General features: G+C 41.7%; 1 protein-coding gene across 4 annotated transcripts in view; it reads right to left on the bottom strand.

Moving 5' to 3' along the window:
• Positions 1 to 851: 851 nt before the first annotated feature.
• LOC137534306 (gastrula zinc finger protein XlCGF26.1-like) overlaps positions 852 to 13471 on the bottom strand; it is a 47413-nt gene continuing 34793 nt past the window's right edge. For all 4 annotated transcript variants that reach the window (XM_068255738.1, XM_068255739.1, XM_068255740.1 and 1 more), the window contains 2 exons: positions 11775 to 11886; positions 852 to 2149 (listed from right to left, as the gene is read on the bottom strand). In XM_068255738.1, coding sequence (XP_068111839.1) covers positions 1077 to 2149; positions 11775 to 11886 — 1185 coding nt within the window. In that variant the 3' untranslated portion in view covers positions 852 to 1076. The remainder of the gene's footprint in view (positions 2150 to 11774; positions 11887 to 13471) is intronic.

Here is a 13471-nt window from a genome sequence, read left to right as displayed (position 1 = left end):
TTGTGCTGCAGACTGCATTATCTAAGTAATGTGTCTGTTGCTAGTGTAATATGTGCTACACAACTGGTGAAAAAACAAAAGTTTGCTTTCTTAAAACAGAAAGAATTTGCGATAATTCAGGTTGGAGTGAACTTGAGATGTCTCCCAGTGCATCACTGCTGATCATATGCAAATTACCATTGTTGGAAGTAATGGTAAAATTGATGTACTCTTCATACGGACTGCAATTTTACCTCTATTTGGTGAATATATCACAATGTATTAATTTGTCCATTTGTCAGTATCAACAAATGACCCAGTGTGGGGGTCATAATCCAGAGAGATGGTGGCCATTGTGAAACCTGAGGCCAGCAGTCATCAAATTTAACTGGAGAGATTTTGTATGGAAGAATAGTCAAAAATAGCTCCATCCAGAAACTCATTAAAGGTTGTAAGAAGTGTCTAAAGGCTGGTATATTTGCAAAAGCATTGATTTCATATCGCATTTGGGGTGCTCAAATGTGTGCAAAAACGCACAAGGCGGAAAACTCAGCACAGACAAGTGTGCTCCAAGCCTCAAACTTAAAGAGGGGTTCTTCAACTTTTTTTAAGTGACTGTATTAAACTTTAGTAAAACACATACAATAAATCACCTCATAAATTAAGTTTCATTTCAGATTTGGTTTAAATTACTTAAAATTCCTTCCATATACATAAATTCATTCCTAACCACAATATCTGCTTCTAAAATCATCTGCTAACAATTTCATCACTCATAACTCCTTGCCCTGCATGACTGCAAGATTCTTGTACAGCTGCTTCCACCCTCTGGAACTCTCTCACTCATCCAATTCATAAAAAAACTCAAAATCCAACAGTTACTTTAATTTTATTTTTTTTCTATTTTCCACAAATATGAATAATGTATTTCTCTTAGACAATAAAATAGAAGAATATATGCCTTCCTCTGATTCATCTGGGATTTCTGGACATGTGTTTTCCCTTGTTGAAGCCGAGCATCTTTCTTTCACCCCATGTAACCAGCAGTTTGCTGATGTGCAGTAAGATGGCCTCAGTGGCTAAAACATTTACTGCCACTAACATTGCTTCTCCTTAGTATGATTATTTTCATGATTGACAAAGTGAGTTCTCCTGGTAAATCCCTTTCCACATTGAGAGCAGTAAAATGGCTTTATCCCTGTGTGAACACGCTGATGGACTTTTAGAATGCTCTTCAAGGAAAAGCATTTCCCACATTCAGAGCAGGCATATGGCTTCTCCCCCGTGTGAACACGCCGATGGGTATTTAGAGTGCTCTTCTGGGCAAAGCATTTCCCACATTCAGAACATGAATATGGCTTCTCCCTGGTATGCGCCATTTTATGTCTAATAAAACATTGCTTCTCCTTAATATGATTTTTTTCATGCTTGACAAAGTCATTTTTCCTGGTAAAACACTTTCCACATTCAGAGCAGGAAAATGCCTTTACCCCTGTGTGAACACGCTGATGGACATTTAGAATGCCCTTCTGGGAAAAGCATTTCCCACATTCAGAGCAGGGATATGGCTTCTCCCCGGTGTGAATATACAGATGGGCATTTAGAGTGCTCTTCTGGGAAAAGCATTTCCCACATTCAGAGCAGGCATATGGCTTCTCCCCGGTATGCACCATTTCATGTCTAACAAGATGTGCTCTTGTAGGAAAACACTTATCACAAAAGGAACATGAAAATGGCTTCACTCCTGCGTGAATTTTCTGATGTTGATTCAAAATGCTCTTGTAGGCAAAACATTTCCCACATTCAGAACATGAAAACGAGGTTGATGGGGTTGTGGACTTTTCCTCTGAGTGCATCCTCCCATGAAATACAAACTCTGATTCCTGCGCAAAACTTCTCCAACATATTGAACATGTAAACCACTTCTCATCACGGAAGTGCCATGCTTGGTGTCTGTAGAGAGTGGTTATTGAATCCAAGCATTTCCCACACTCAGAACATGAAAATGAGGTTGATGGGGTTGTGGAGTTTACGTTTGAAGAACTGGAAGTTCCATCCTCTTCTGTTGTCTCACCATCACTGGATGTTCCATCCTCTTCTGTTGTCTCACCATCACTATTGGAGAAGTCACCAGGATGCTCACCAGTGTTACTGCGGATGTACTGTCCATCTGGTGAGAATATAAAATGTGTGGTAATAGGGATGGGTACATTGGTACTGTATGAACAATTCGTAAATGACAAAAGAGGCAGGCCTATGACACACTGAAATATATGCTGGTCTTCTGAGAAGGAGATAGAGGCCGACATATTTCCTTTTTAACAATGAACATTGCATGGCTATCCTGCTGATCCTCTACATCTAATACTTTTAGCCATAGACCAAGAACAAGCATGCAGATCAGATGTTTGCCTTAAAGAGACACTGAAGCGAAAAAAAAATGATGATATTATGATTTGTATGTGTAGCACAGCTAAGAAATAAAACATTAAGATGAGATACATCAGTGTAATTGTTTCCAGTACAGGAAGAGTTGAGAAACTCCAGTTGTTATCTCTATGCAAACAAGCCATTAAGCTCTCCGACTAAGTTAGTCGTGGAGAGGGCTGTTATCTGACTTTTATTATCTCAACTGTTCCTGGACTATTTACTTTTTCTCTGCTAGAGGAGAGGTCATTACTTCACAGACTGCTCTGAAAGACTCATTTTGAATGCTGAGTGTTGTGTAATCTGCACATATTATAGAATGATGCAATGTTAGAAAAAACACTATATACCTGAAAATAAAAGTATGAGAATATTTTCTTTGCTGCTAATCTTCTAGTAATTATTCATAGTACACAACCAATTCACTATATCATATTTTTTTTTTCGCTTCAGTGTCTCTTTAAGTTTGACTGCATTTGCCGCATGCTTGTTTCAGGCGTGTGATTTAGACACTGACAGATCAGCAGGGTGCCAGGCAACTAGTATTGTTTAAAAGAAAATAAATATGTCAGCCTCCATATCCCTCTCAGATCAGTTGTCCTTTAAACATTCTGTTAAAGAGTGACATATAAATAATTTGTTTAAATAGACTAGTTAGGAATTTAGTTAACCACTGAGTGTTTTTTCCACTTATGGACCAGAGCAATTTCACATCTCAGCACTCCTCCCTTAATTCGCCAATAACTTAATCACTGCTTCTCACAACGAAATGATCTATATCTTGTTTTTTTGCCACCAATTAGGCTTTCTTTGGGTGGTACATTTTGCTTTCGAATTATTTTATTCTAAATACATTTTAACGGGAATAAATACAATGAAAAAATCAATTAATTCTCAGTATTCAGCCATTGTAGTTTTAAAATAATAAATGCTGTGTAATTAAAACCCCCATATTTTATTTGCCCATTTGTCCCGGTTATAATACTATGTATTTTTATAAAACTGTTTTATTTTGCTAAGTATGGGATGGGAAGTAAGGGGTTAATTAATAGGGTATTTTATGTATTTTAATTTAATGGGATGAATGTAGGTATCATTTTACTATTTGGCCACTAGATGTGTCCCCCCCCCCCACTTTATTTCTAGCGTGTACGGTTTTCTGCATACATGCATTACAGGAAGTAACGCGTGTATGCTTTACTTTCACTTTAGTCAATGATCACAGGCATCTCATTAATGCCAGTGATCATTGATCACAGGTGCTTAGAGCAGTGCATAGGAACTGAGTTCCCATTCCCTGATTTTTTTTTTGATGTGTTTCCTGAACATTAGAAAAGGTATTGTTCACTTCCTCAGGAGTATTATCTCAGCTTAGAGGTCTCTCGGAGATAAGCTTAAACTAGGACAAGATTAGAGGGCAGATATATTATACAGCTGGTGGTGCCAAGTTTCTAGGTGGTATTTATTACTAGGAATTGATATGTATATCTTGAAAAGTATTTTTTTTTCCTGTGGGCTCCGAGATTACTTTCCCAGAGTGACCAAGGATGCATTCAGAAAGCTATCTACTGCACGGATCATGGCAAGTAATTTTGGCACTGTCATAAATTGCAATGTTAATTGGAGCTTAAGTGGCACTCAGTGTATAATTTGGACGCAGACCTTAGCCAATAGGAAGGTAATGCTGCAGGAGGGGACGGGTAGTGTCAGGTGTAGGCCAGTGATTGCAATAATTCTGACTACTACTCCTCAATACCTCATATGACTGCCGAAGGAATAAAGGTATGAGAGGGCAACATCTAGCAATGGGGGATCTGTGAGATTACACTGTAATTTTAATGTTAAAATGAATCACAGGAACCAGACAGTCATGTACTCTCAATACATTACAAAACACAGAGGTGCAATGCATAAAACACTGATCATTGTTGATTATTGCAAATGTTCTATTTTATGCATTTAAAGACCAATGTTAGTTACCTGGTAACATTTTTTTTAGTAACGTCCAGGACAGGTGCACCAGGAGACGACTTAGGCTCCTCCTAGAGAACAGGAAACGTCCACATAGAGTATTCTATAAATATAATCAGACATCTCCACTTGCCAGTTTGTCACAAGGACTGTTAACCATACAAGAGGTGTCCACCATCTATCAAACATAAACAAATGCTGGATTTGAGGATTGTCTTCTCACTCTTCTTGACCAAAATTCTTGAAAGGTCATTCCTTGCACAAGTACACCCCATCCTAGTAGGCTTTCATCGATGGTTATCAGTCTTGGAGATGGTATTTTCCAGAGCCGGCCCTACGTCAGAATCCTTTCTGACGGCCACCACTCTAGCAATCTTAGGATTGTCTCTGGGATCCTTAATATCCCCCCTAGATCTTCCTGTCTCTTCCTCCAGTTTTCCAGAACTGAAGATCTCTTGTGTACATTAATTCCCACTGTATTGCTGGGATCGTGGATGTGAAAAGGCCCAAGACCTTCAGACCTTCATGACTCGTCTTAGGCTCAGCTCACGCCTGCTTTAAAAATGTACCAGTGTGATACTTTTTAAAGCTCTACTTAAACGCAGGAAGAGGATCCTATGTTAAAAATAGGATCCACTCCCACTTGTTCAAAACACGGATTGTACATGGATCAATGTGACGGGGAATGCAAGACGGAACGTAGAGTCCGGCAGTTTTTCCTGGAATGGATGGGAAAACGTGTCCAATAAAAGCCTGTAAGAACTGACACTGTCTGTTCTCACTAGGCTAGTTGTCGCATCCCTGTTGCTTGTTTCGCCCGCATTCTGTCACTGCCGCAAAGTTGTACTCACGCTTCCTGCCGCCCATCGCCGTCGCCCGGTCCCTTCAAAACAGCCCAGTGGCTGGGGGATCTCCATTGGGTTGCAAAAGACCAGTGGGAATCCTCAGCAACAGGAAGAATTCTTATTGGTTGATGTTGGACCAATTAAAAACTTCCTTGTTGCTAGGGAGAATTGGTCTGCTGCATGCGTCTGCTGGCCTCTGGGCTGCTGAAGGGACCAAGCAGTGGTGGGATAGGAGTGTGGCAATGCATACAGGCTGACGTGATTGGCGCTGCGGACGTGTGGCGAGGTGCTGACGCGGAAGAGACGGGGAAAATTCTTGCATGTGGATGCAGAACAGGCGGTACGCATCCGCCTCGCGGATGTGCTTACCGTTTCCGTTCTGCATCCGCACAAGTGTGAACCGACCCTAACTGTTAAGATTGAGTCTCTGAAGTAGTCTACAATCATGTTACTTATGGTCTGAATCTTTTCTTCCATCAGATATAGTTTCTGTGTTACAAAGTTGATCAGAAACCCTAAAAACTTTATCCTCCATGATGGATGAAGCATTGACTTGACCTAGTTTATGATCCAACCCACTGCCTGTAATTGTTCTAGAACCTTTCCTGTATTGGTTATTGCCTCCTGATGGGTCTCTGCCAGCAGAAGTAAATCATCCAGATAGGGTATCACTACAATTCTTTGTCAGTGTAGGATCGTAATCACTTCTTCTATTACCTGTGAGAATATACAGGGAGGGGACACATTCCGAATGGAAGAACAATGAACTGACTAATGCTACGTACACACATGCGACAACGATCGTTCGTTGAGGACGACGAACGAACTTTTAATTGACGAAAGAACGACCGAAGTAAAGTTAGTTGTAAAAAGTGTGTAACGATCACATCGTTAGAACGAACGTTACACCACGTAAAAGCACTTAATGCGCCTGCGCATAAAATTGTAAAGTTCCTTGGAGAAAAAGTGAAGTACGCATGTCCAGCCTGGTACGAACGATCGTTTCCAACGATGTACCACTTTTGCTAACGATCGTCGGTGGTAAAAATCCGCCAAGACAGAACTTTGTTTTGTAGCGATTTGCCTCGTTCGTCGTTTGCCTTAATAGTCGTTAGTTCGTTTTTTGTAACGATCGTCGTTGGTAAAGATCGGGGAACGATCGTTACAAACGACTATAGTCGCATGTGTGTACGCACCTTTATTCTTCCTTATTGCAAATCTGAGAAATTTTTGTGAGGAGTCTCTTATTGGAATGTGGCAGTAAGCATACCTTAACCTCTAGCCAATCGGCGTAAAGTCCTGGGGCTCTGTTTTTGCAGGAGATCGCGCGCAAGGTGTGCGCGCATCTCCCGTTTGGTGAACGGAGCAGAGCGCCGCCTTCAGTCTCCAAGGGGCGCTTGCCGCTCGGGAGACTGTTAGACGGCGTACTCATTACATGCACAGCGCTGCGATCAGCACAGGCACAGAGGTGATTGGCTGTCATCGGCTAAAGCAGCTGTTTACAATGAAATAAAAAAAATAAACACTTTTTATATATAAAAAAAAACATAAATAGACAAACACAGACAAACATTGGGGGGAGAGGAGCGATCAGACCCCACCAACAGAGAGCTCTGTTGGGGAGAAAAGGGGGGGGGGGAATCACTTGTGTGCTGTGTTGTGCTGCCCTGCAGCTTGGCCAATTTAATGAAACATTGCCTGGTATTTAGGGGGGTTTAGCACTGCGGTCCTCAGGAGGTTAAGGTCTAATATTTTGTCATTACACATCTTGGGGTTAGTACGTTTCTCACAGAGAAGATCAGTTCCACCCTGAATCTTAGATAGGATACAAAGGGGTTCAAAGGCTTAAAGAGAACCAGAGATGAAGCACCCTCTTGTATTTTACCTTATAAATCAGTGGGAGCAGGACAGTAAACACCTAATCTGTTCTTTGTTTCATTGTTCTCTGTTTAATCTTCCTGTTATCACCTCTGATAAGAATCCCTGACTGAGCACTCAGTCTAGCTTTGCTACGGAAAGATTATAGCCGAGTTTGTCTTCTCTGGTGTCTTTTCAAGCCCAAGCCTGCCCCCTTGTGGCTCTGCTATAATGAAGAAAACAGCAGTCCCTGGAGCTCAACTGTGTAAATGTATAAACCAGGGAGTCAACCAGTCCACACCCTGATCCTTAAGGGTGTCACAATCCACAGTAGCAAGCAAAGAAATGACTGGGTCTCCACCTGGATGAATGCAGTTATAGCATAAATTTATTGCACCATAGTGACAGAAAAACACGACGTTTCGGCCAGCAGGCCTTTATCAACACTTGATAAAGGCCTGCTGGCCGAAACGTCGTGTTTTTCTGTCACTATGGTGCAATAAATTTATGCTATAACTGCATTCATCCAGGTGGAGACCCAGTCATTTCTTTGCTTGCTGCTCTGCTATAATGACTCAGCTATAATTATTCCCTGCAAAACCAGACTGAATGCTCAGTCCGGGATTCTTATCACAGTTGATAAGACACTTTTAGCAGTGAGGATAAAACAGAGAGCATGGTAAGTGTTTTCTCTATTCTCTAATGTTCTTACTGATATATATATGGTAAAATACACAAGGGTGCTTCGTCTCTAGTTCCCTTTAAGATTAATCTGAACTTGTCCTTTGGCTTTCTTACCAGAAAGGTCGTCAAGTAGAATCCCCTGCTGTCTTGACTTCGAGGAACAGGAACTACCACGTTCTCTTCTATAATGCCCCTGTTGATCTCTTTTAAGGCCAGACTTTTTTCCTTTTCTCTTGGAAAAGGAGTTGTAATGAACCTGCTCCTTGGCAGCGATTGTGAATTTTGTACCCTTTTCCTACCAGTCTCATTCAGAATGAAATTGTTCCTGCAAATTTTCATCCACTGGGAATATCTCAATAGACGCTCCCCAACTTTTTCTCTGGCGTCATTTCTTGTCCTGTGTTTCGAAGAAGAAAATGTTTTCTTCCACCTTCTCCGTTAACCCACCTGGCGGTAAACCCGACCTACACTCGGGATAGCCGCCGCAGAGGATTTCTCGGCCCCAGCAGGGATTTTTTAAATAAAACTTGTTGTAATAGTTGTAGCTAGCACAAGGCTAGCTACCTGTGTCCCCCAAGTCCCTACGGTCCCCACCGATCAGCCCCGATCGCCGCCATTACACGTACCCCAAGGGATCCCACGATGGCGCAGCCTCCCAATCAGCTCCAGGCTTCGCTTTGGGGAGGATCGGGATTGCGCATGATGTCATGTACGATCGTCGCCATAGCGACAACTGAAGCTGATTGCGGAGGCTGCAGTTCTCGCTTGATCGCGGCTGGGTAAATATAAGCGGCGGCGATCGGGGGGGATCAGAGAGGTGCGGGGGACGTGAGGGACACTGGTAGCTAGCCTAGTGCAAGCTACAAGTATTGCAACAAGTTTTATTCAAAAAATCCCTCCCGCGGACGCAGCCACCGAAACTGCGTACCGCCAGGAGTGTTAATAGCCCAGGACTTTCTCTTTTGCTGAGGTTTTTGTCTATTATCCATTTTTTTTACGAAAGAACCTTTTATTCTGGATACATTTCTTCTTCTTTGAGGAGTTCATCGGTTTCATCTGCTGGAAATCTAAATCTTGAAGCCTTCTTAGTTTCATACTAACTCATTACTTTTAGAGGAGGCCCGATCAGAATTATCCTCACCTTTTTCTTCTTCTACCTCCTCATCTTCTTCTTCTGAAGAATATATAATAAGTCTCTTAGCAGATGTCTGTCTTAAGTTTAAGGACTGGTTTCCCTGTCGTAGTCTTAAAGGACAACTGTAGTGAGAAGAATATGGAGGCTGCCATATTTATTTCCTTTTTAACAATACCAGTTGCCTGGCAGCCCTGCTGATCTATTTGACTGCAGTAGTGTTTGAATAACACCAGAAACAAGCATGCAGCTAATCTTGTCAGATCTGACATTAATGTCAGAAACACCTGATCTGCTGCATGCTTGTTTAGGGTCTGTGGATAAAAGTATTAGAGGCAAAGTATAAGCAGGACTGCCAGGCAACTAGTATTGTTTAAAAGGAAATAAATATGGCAGCTTCCATATCACTCTGGTTACAGTTGTCCTTCAAGTTCTGAACTAGCAGAGCCCGCAGCAGTGGCTGTAGCTGTAATAGCTTCTGCTGTCAAAAAAACTACTGCAGATAATACCCACTTCAGCCTACAGTGTCGAAAATCGTATGCATCCGAGCAACGTTCACCTCCCATTAATTCGCCAATAACTTTATCGCTACTTATCACAATCCATTGATCTATATCTTGTTTTTTCCGCCACTAATTAGGCTTTCATTGGGTAGTACATTTTGCTAAGAATTATTTTTTTCTAAATCCATTTTAACAGGAAGATTAAGAAAGAAATGGAAAAAAATTCATTATTTCTCAGGTTTTGGCCATTATAGTTTAAAATTAATACATGGTACCGTAATTAAAACCCATGTATTTTATTTGCCCATTTGTCCTGCTTATTACACCGTTTAAATTTTGTCCTTATCACTATTTATGGCGCCGATTTTTTATTTAGAAATGAAGGTGCATTTATTCAATTTGCGTCCATCACTATTTACAAGCTTATAATTTTTAAAAATGTAATAAGATACTCTCTTGACATGTATATTTAGAAAGTTCAGACCCTTAGGTAACTATTTATGTAGTTTTTTGTTTTTAATTGTAATTTTTTAAATTTATTTTTTAATAAAAAAATGTATTTGGGTAATTTTAGTTTGGGAGGTAAACAGCTAATTTTAGATGTAATATAATGTAATTATTTATTTAAAAAATGTATGTGGGTGCAGTTTACTATTTAGCCACAAGATGGCCACAGTCAAAAAAGTCCTGGAGCGTACGATCACGCTACCAGGAACTATTAGGAGGCTGTACAAGGAGGCTTTTTGGCAGAAATACCGCGCTCTCTAATTAGAAAGCGTCTGTTTTTCTGCGGGAGAGTTAGATCGGTCAATGGGAATTATATTCCCATTCACTGATGGGGAAGGGGGGGGGGGGGGGGGAGGTTAGCGGTGGGCAGCGGGAGCGCGCTCCTCCCTCAGCGGCAGCAGCACAGGCTATCTGGACCGATATATCCGTCCAGATAGACTTAAGTGGTTAAATGATTTAATAGTGTCTGCTATTTCCTGCCTCATAGTTGATATTATCTCCTTCTGTAACACCCCCCCCCCCCCCCCCCAGACTGTTCATGAATCAACTTAGTGATGCACGGCTGACAGAATGGTTTTGTACAGTACATTATGTCTGGGATAATTTAGTTTCATAGAGCGGGCAATGCCTTCTCAGTTGTGAAGGAATAGTTGTCTCCCCACTCTACAAAAGAAAAATACAACAGAACTTGTAAATATCAATCCTATGTATAATGACACAGTCAGAGGAAAGAGGCGCTCCGGTATATATCAAATTTTAAAAAATAAAATCAGAAAAATGGAGGTGGCTTACCTCAATAACCAGACTGTGTGTAAACAAAAGGTTTTATTATTTTAGCACAGGCAATGCGTTTCACGGGTCTGAGCCTGCTTCATCAGGCCAATAACAGCACTGAGAAACAAAAGCCATCGAGCATAGGGAGCCACTCTATGCTGGATGGCTTTTGGTCACTCTGCACTGTTATTGGCCTGATGAAGCAGGCTCAGACCCGTGAAACGCATTGCCTGTGCTAAAATAATAAAACCTTTTGTTTACACACAGTCCGGTTATTGAGGTAAGCCACCTAATTTTTCTGATTTTATTTTGTTTTGAAACATTTTATACACACCAGGGTGCCTCTTTCCCTTATTGTGCTATCATCACCACCCAACGGTTCCTATTGGTGGGGTATAGACAGACCAAAAGTGGTCTCCACCAAAGTGGTTCCTGTCGATTTTTACCAAGTAGAGTGATCGCACGCAGGTCCCTCAGGACCATCCCGAGTGGAGTCAGGCTTGTTGTCTCCCCCCGCTTCCTGTGTTTGGTTGCCCCACTTGAAATCCACCTTTGTGAGTAGAACATTTACTTTACTCTACGGCTAATACTGCTTTCTACATATTGCACTATTGGGCTCCCATTTTTGTTTCCTGTCATTTTTCCTCTAGGGTGCCAAGACCCCCACCATCCTATGTATAATCCGATGTATAATGATATACACCCCCGGAGGAACCCTGTGTAGAGACTGTGAGGAAAGCCAATGAAGCTTTATCTATGGTAGAGCTAACAGGCAAGAAACTCAAGGCAATACTACCATACTTCATCTATGAATAGCATAACATAGATTCAACAGAGTAACCATGCATAGAACATATTGCATCAACACCATGATCAATAATATGCATACTATTTATATGGGGAAATGAACCATATAACAGAACTTAGATCAGCCAATAAGCATTAACAGCATCTGAGCAGTAATAGTGTGTATATATAGCAACATCTGAGCAGTAATAGTGTGTATAAAAACACACACACACACACACCCACACACACACTATTAATCTAGGAGGAAAGTATGAGGTTTTCCTGTATTTAGTGCTTATCCCTCACCTGAGCTGATCTGTGCAGGAATGTCCTCCTCCTTACATGGCTCATCTCCTCTCACAAACACCTCTTCTTCTTCTTCTTCTTCTTCAGTTTTAATACGAATCATCCTTTCACACTAAAAAAAAAAAAAAAAGATAATGCACAAAACACATTTTTGAGAATTGAGTTTATGATGAAAACCTGATAATAGTGCAATGATAATGTTCCAGTGAGGAATCCTAAGAATATAGGGAAAATGCTTCACTAAGCATCACCGCATTTGGCAGGAACGGGACAAGGTTTTTCAGCACTGGAAACAGAGATTTAAAAGTGCAACCCCGTCCCCTTCACCAAACTGTGCCCACCCCAGTACAGGTAGCAAATGTGCCCCCAGTATTAGGTAGCCCCCTACCCAGTAAAACCTACAAGTGCACCCAGGGGTACAGGCAATAGTCAAATGTCAATTCACAAGTCACAGGCTGTTACCACATGGAAAAATAAAATTACTAACTAGTGAGGGGAATTACCAATTGTCAATTCACTAAAATTACAGCATTCCATAAAACGAGAGAGCTGTTCAGTATTTTAAGACCAGCCTGGAGCTGTCAGTAACTGACAATTAGCCATGTGGTAAAATGTGCAGTCAAAGCCCCCTCTACTATAGTAGGTGGCACACAAGCATGGGATGCTCCTGGTGACATTCACAGGTGGAGACACACATTCCCCCACCCATGCTCTAGTTGTCCTTCTAGTCCCCCTAACTCCTCATCCTGTCCACACGTGGCCCCTTCTGTCACCTGCACATTATACATGGGAGATCCCACGCAACAAGCACACACCCGCTTTGGATCACAGTCCCCCTGCTAGACTACATGGCCCGCCTCTCTTGTCACTCAGAGCAATCCAGGCAGCAGCAGAACTGAGGAAGCTTGCCAGCCAATAGGACATCGGATTGTGGATGGTGACACTGATCCATGTATGTAGAGGCAGCAGGAGTACAAAGCAGGGCACAGTGCAGCAAATATCTGCCTGACTATGCAGCCTCTCACATTAGGCTTACACAGATGTTTATTCATGTCTTCTATATTATTTAATCCTCATATTTGCTCCCTAACCAGCTCCTGTCATCTCCAACTTAAAAAGATATCTCGCATCCAACCTTTTCTCACTCAGGACACACTAAAACGTTAATACATGCTCTTATGATATCTCGTCTGGACTATTGTAACATACTGCTTTGTGGACTAACAGGCTGTACTGAACTAGGCTGCTCATCTCATTCATCTTTCTTCTCGCTCTTCCTCTGCTGCCCCTCTGTGTCAAGCTCTTCAATGGGTTCCAATTAACCAGAGGATCCAGCTCAAACTCTTAACCCTAAAGGTGGCCATACACTTATAGATTTGCAGCAGATTCGACCATCAGATATATTTCTGTCAGATAAATGTTAGGGGGAAGCCAATTAACTTATCTGTATGTTTTTGGGATGTGGAAGTAACCCGCGCAAACACGAGAAGAACATACAAACTCCATGCAGAAGTTGACCTGGCAGGAATGCAAACCAGGGACCCAGCGATGCAAGGAAAGAGCGCTAAACCACTACGCCACCGTGCTGCCCATAATGCCATGAATCACTTAACAAAATTGTTCACAAAAGTGCTTAGCGCATATGAATTGTAGTTTGAAATAAGCCTTATAGAGAGGGAAGTCCATAGCTCTTATAG

The sequence above is a fragment of the Hyperolius riggenbachi genome, chromosome 10, assembly GCF_040937935.1.
Source record: "Hyperolius riggenbachi isolate aHypRig1 chromosome 10, aHypRig1.pri, whole genome shotgun sequence".
Taxonomy (NCBI): Eukaryota; Metazoa; Chordata; class Amphibia; order Anura; family Hyperoliidae; genus Hyperolius; species Hyperolius riggenbachi.
Note: the sequence above shows the minus strand (reverse complement) of the source record. Positions and strands in the feature narration are given on the sequence as shown.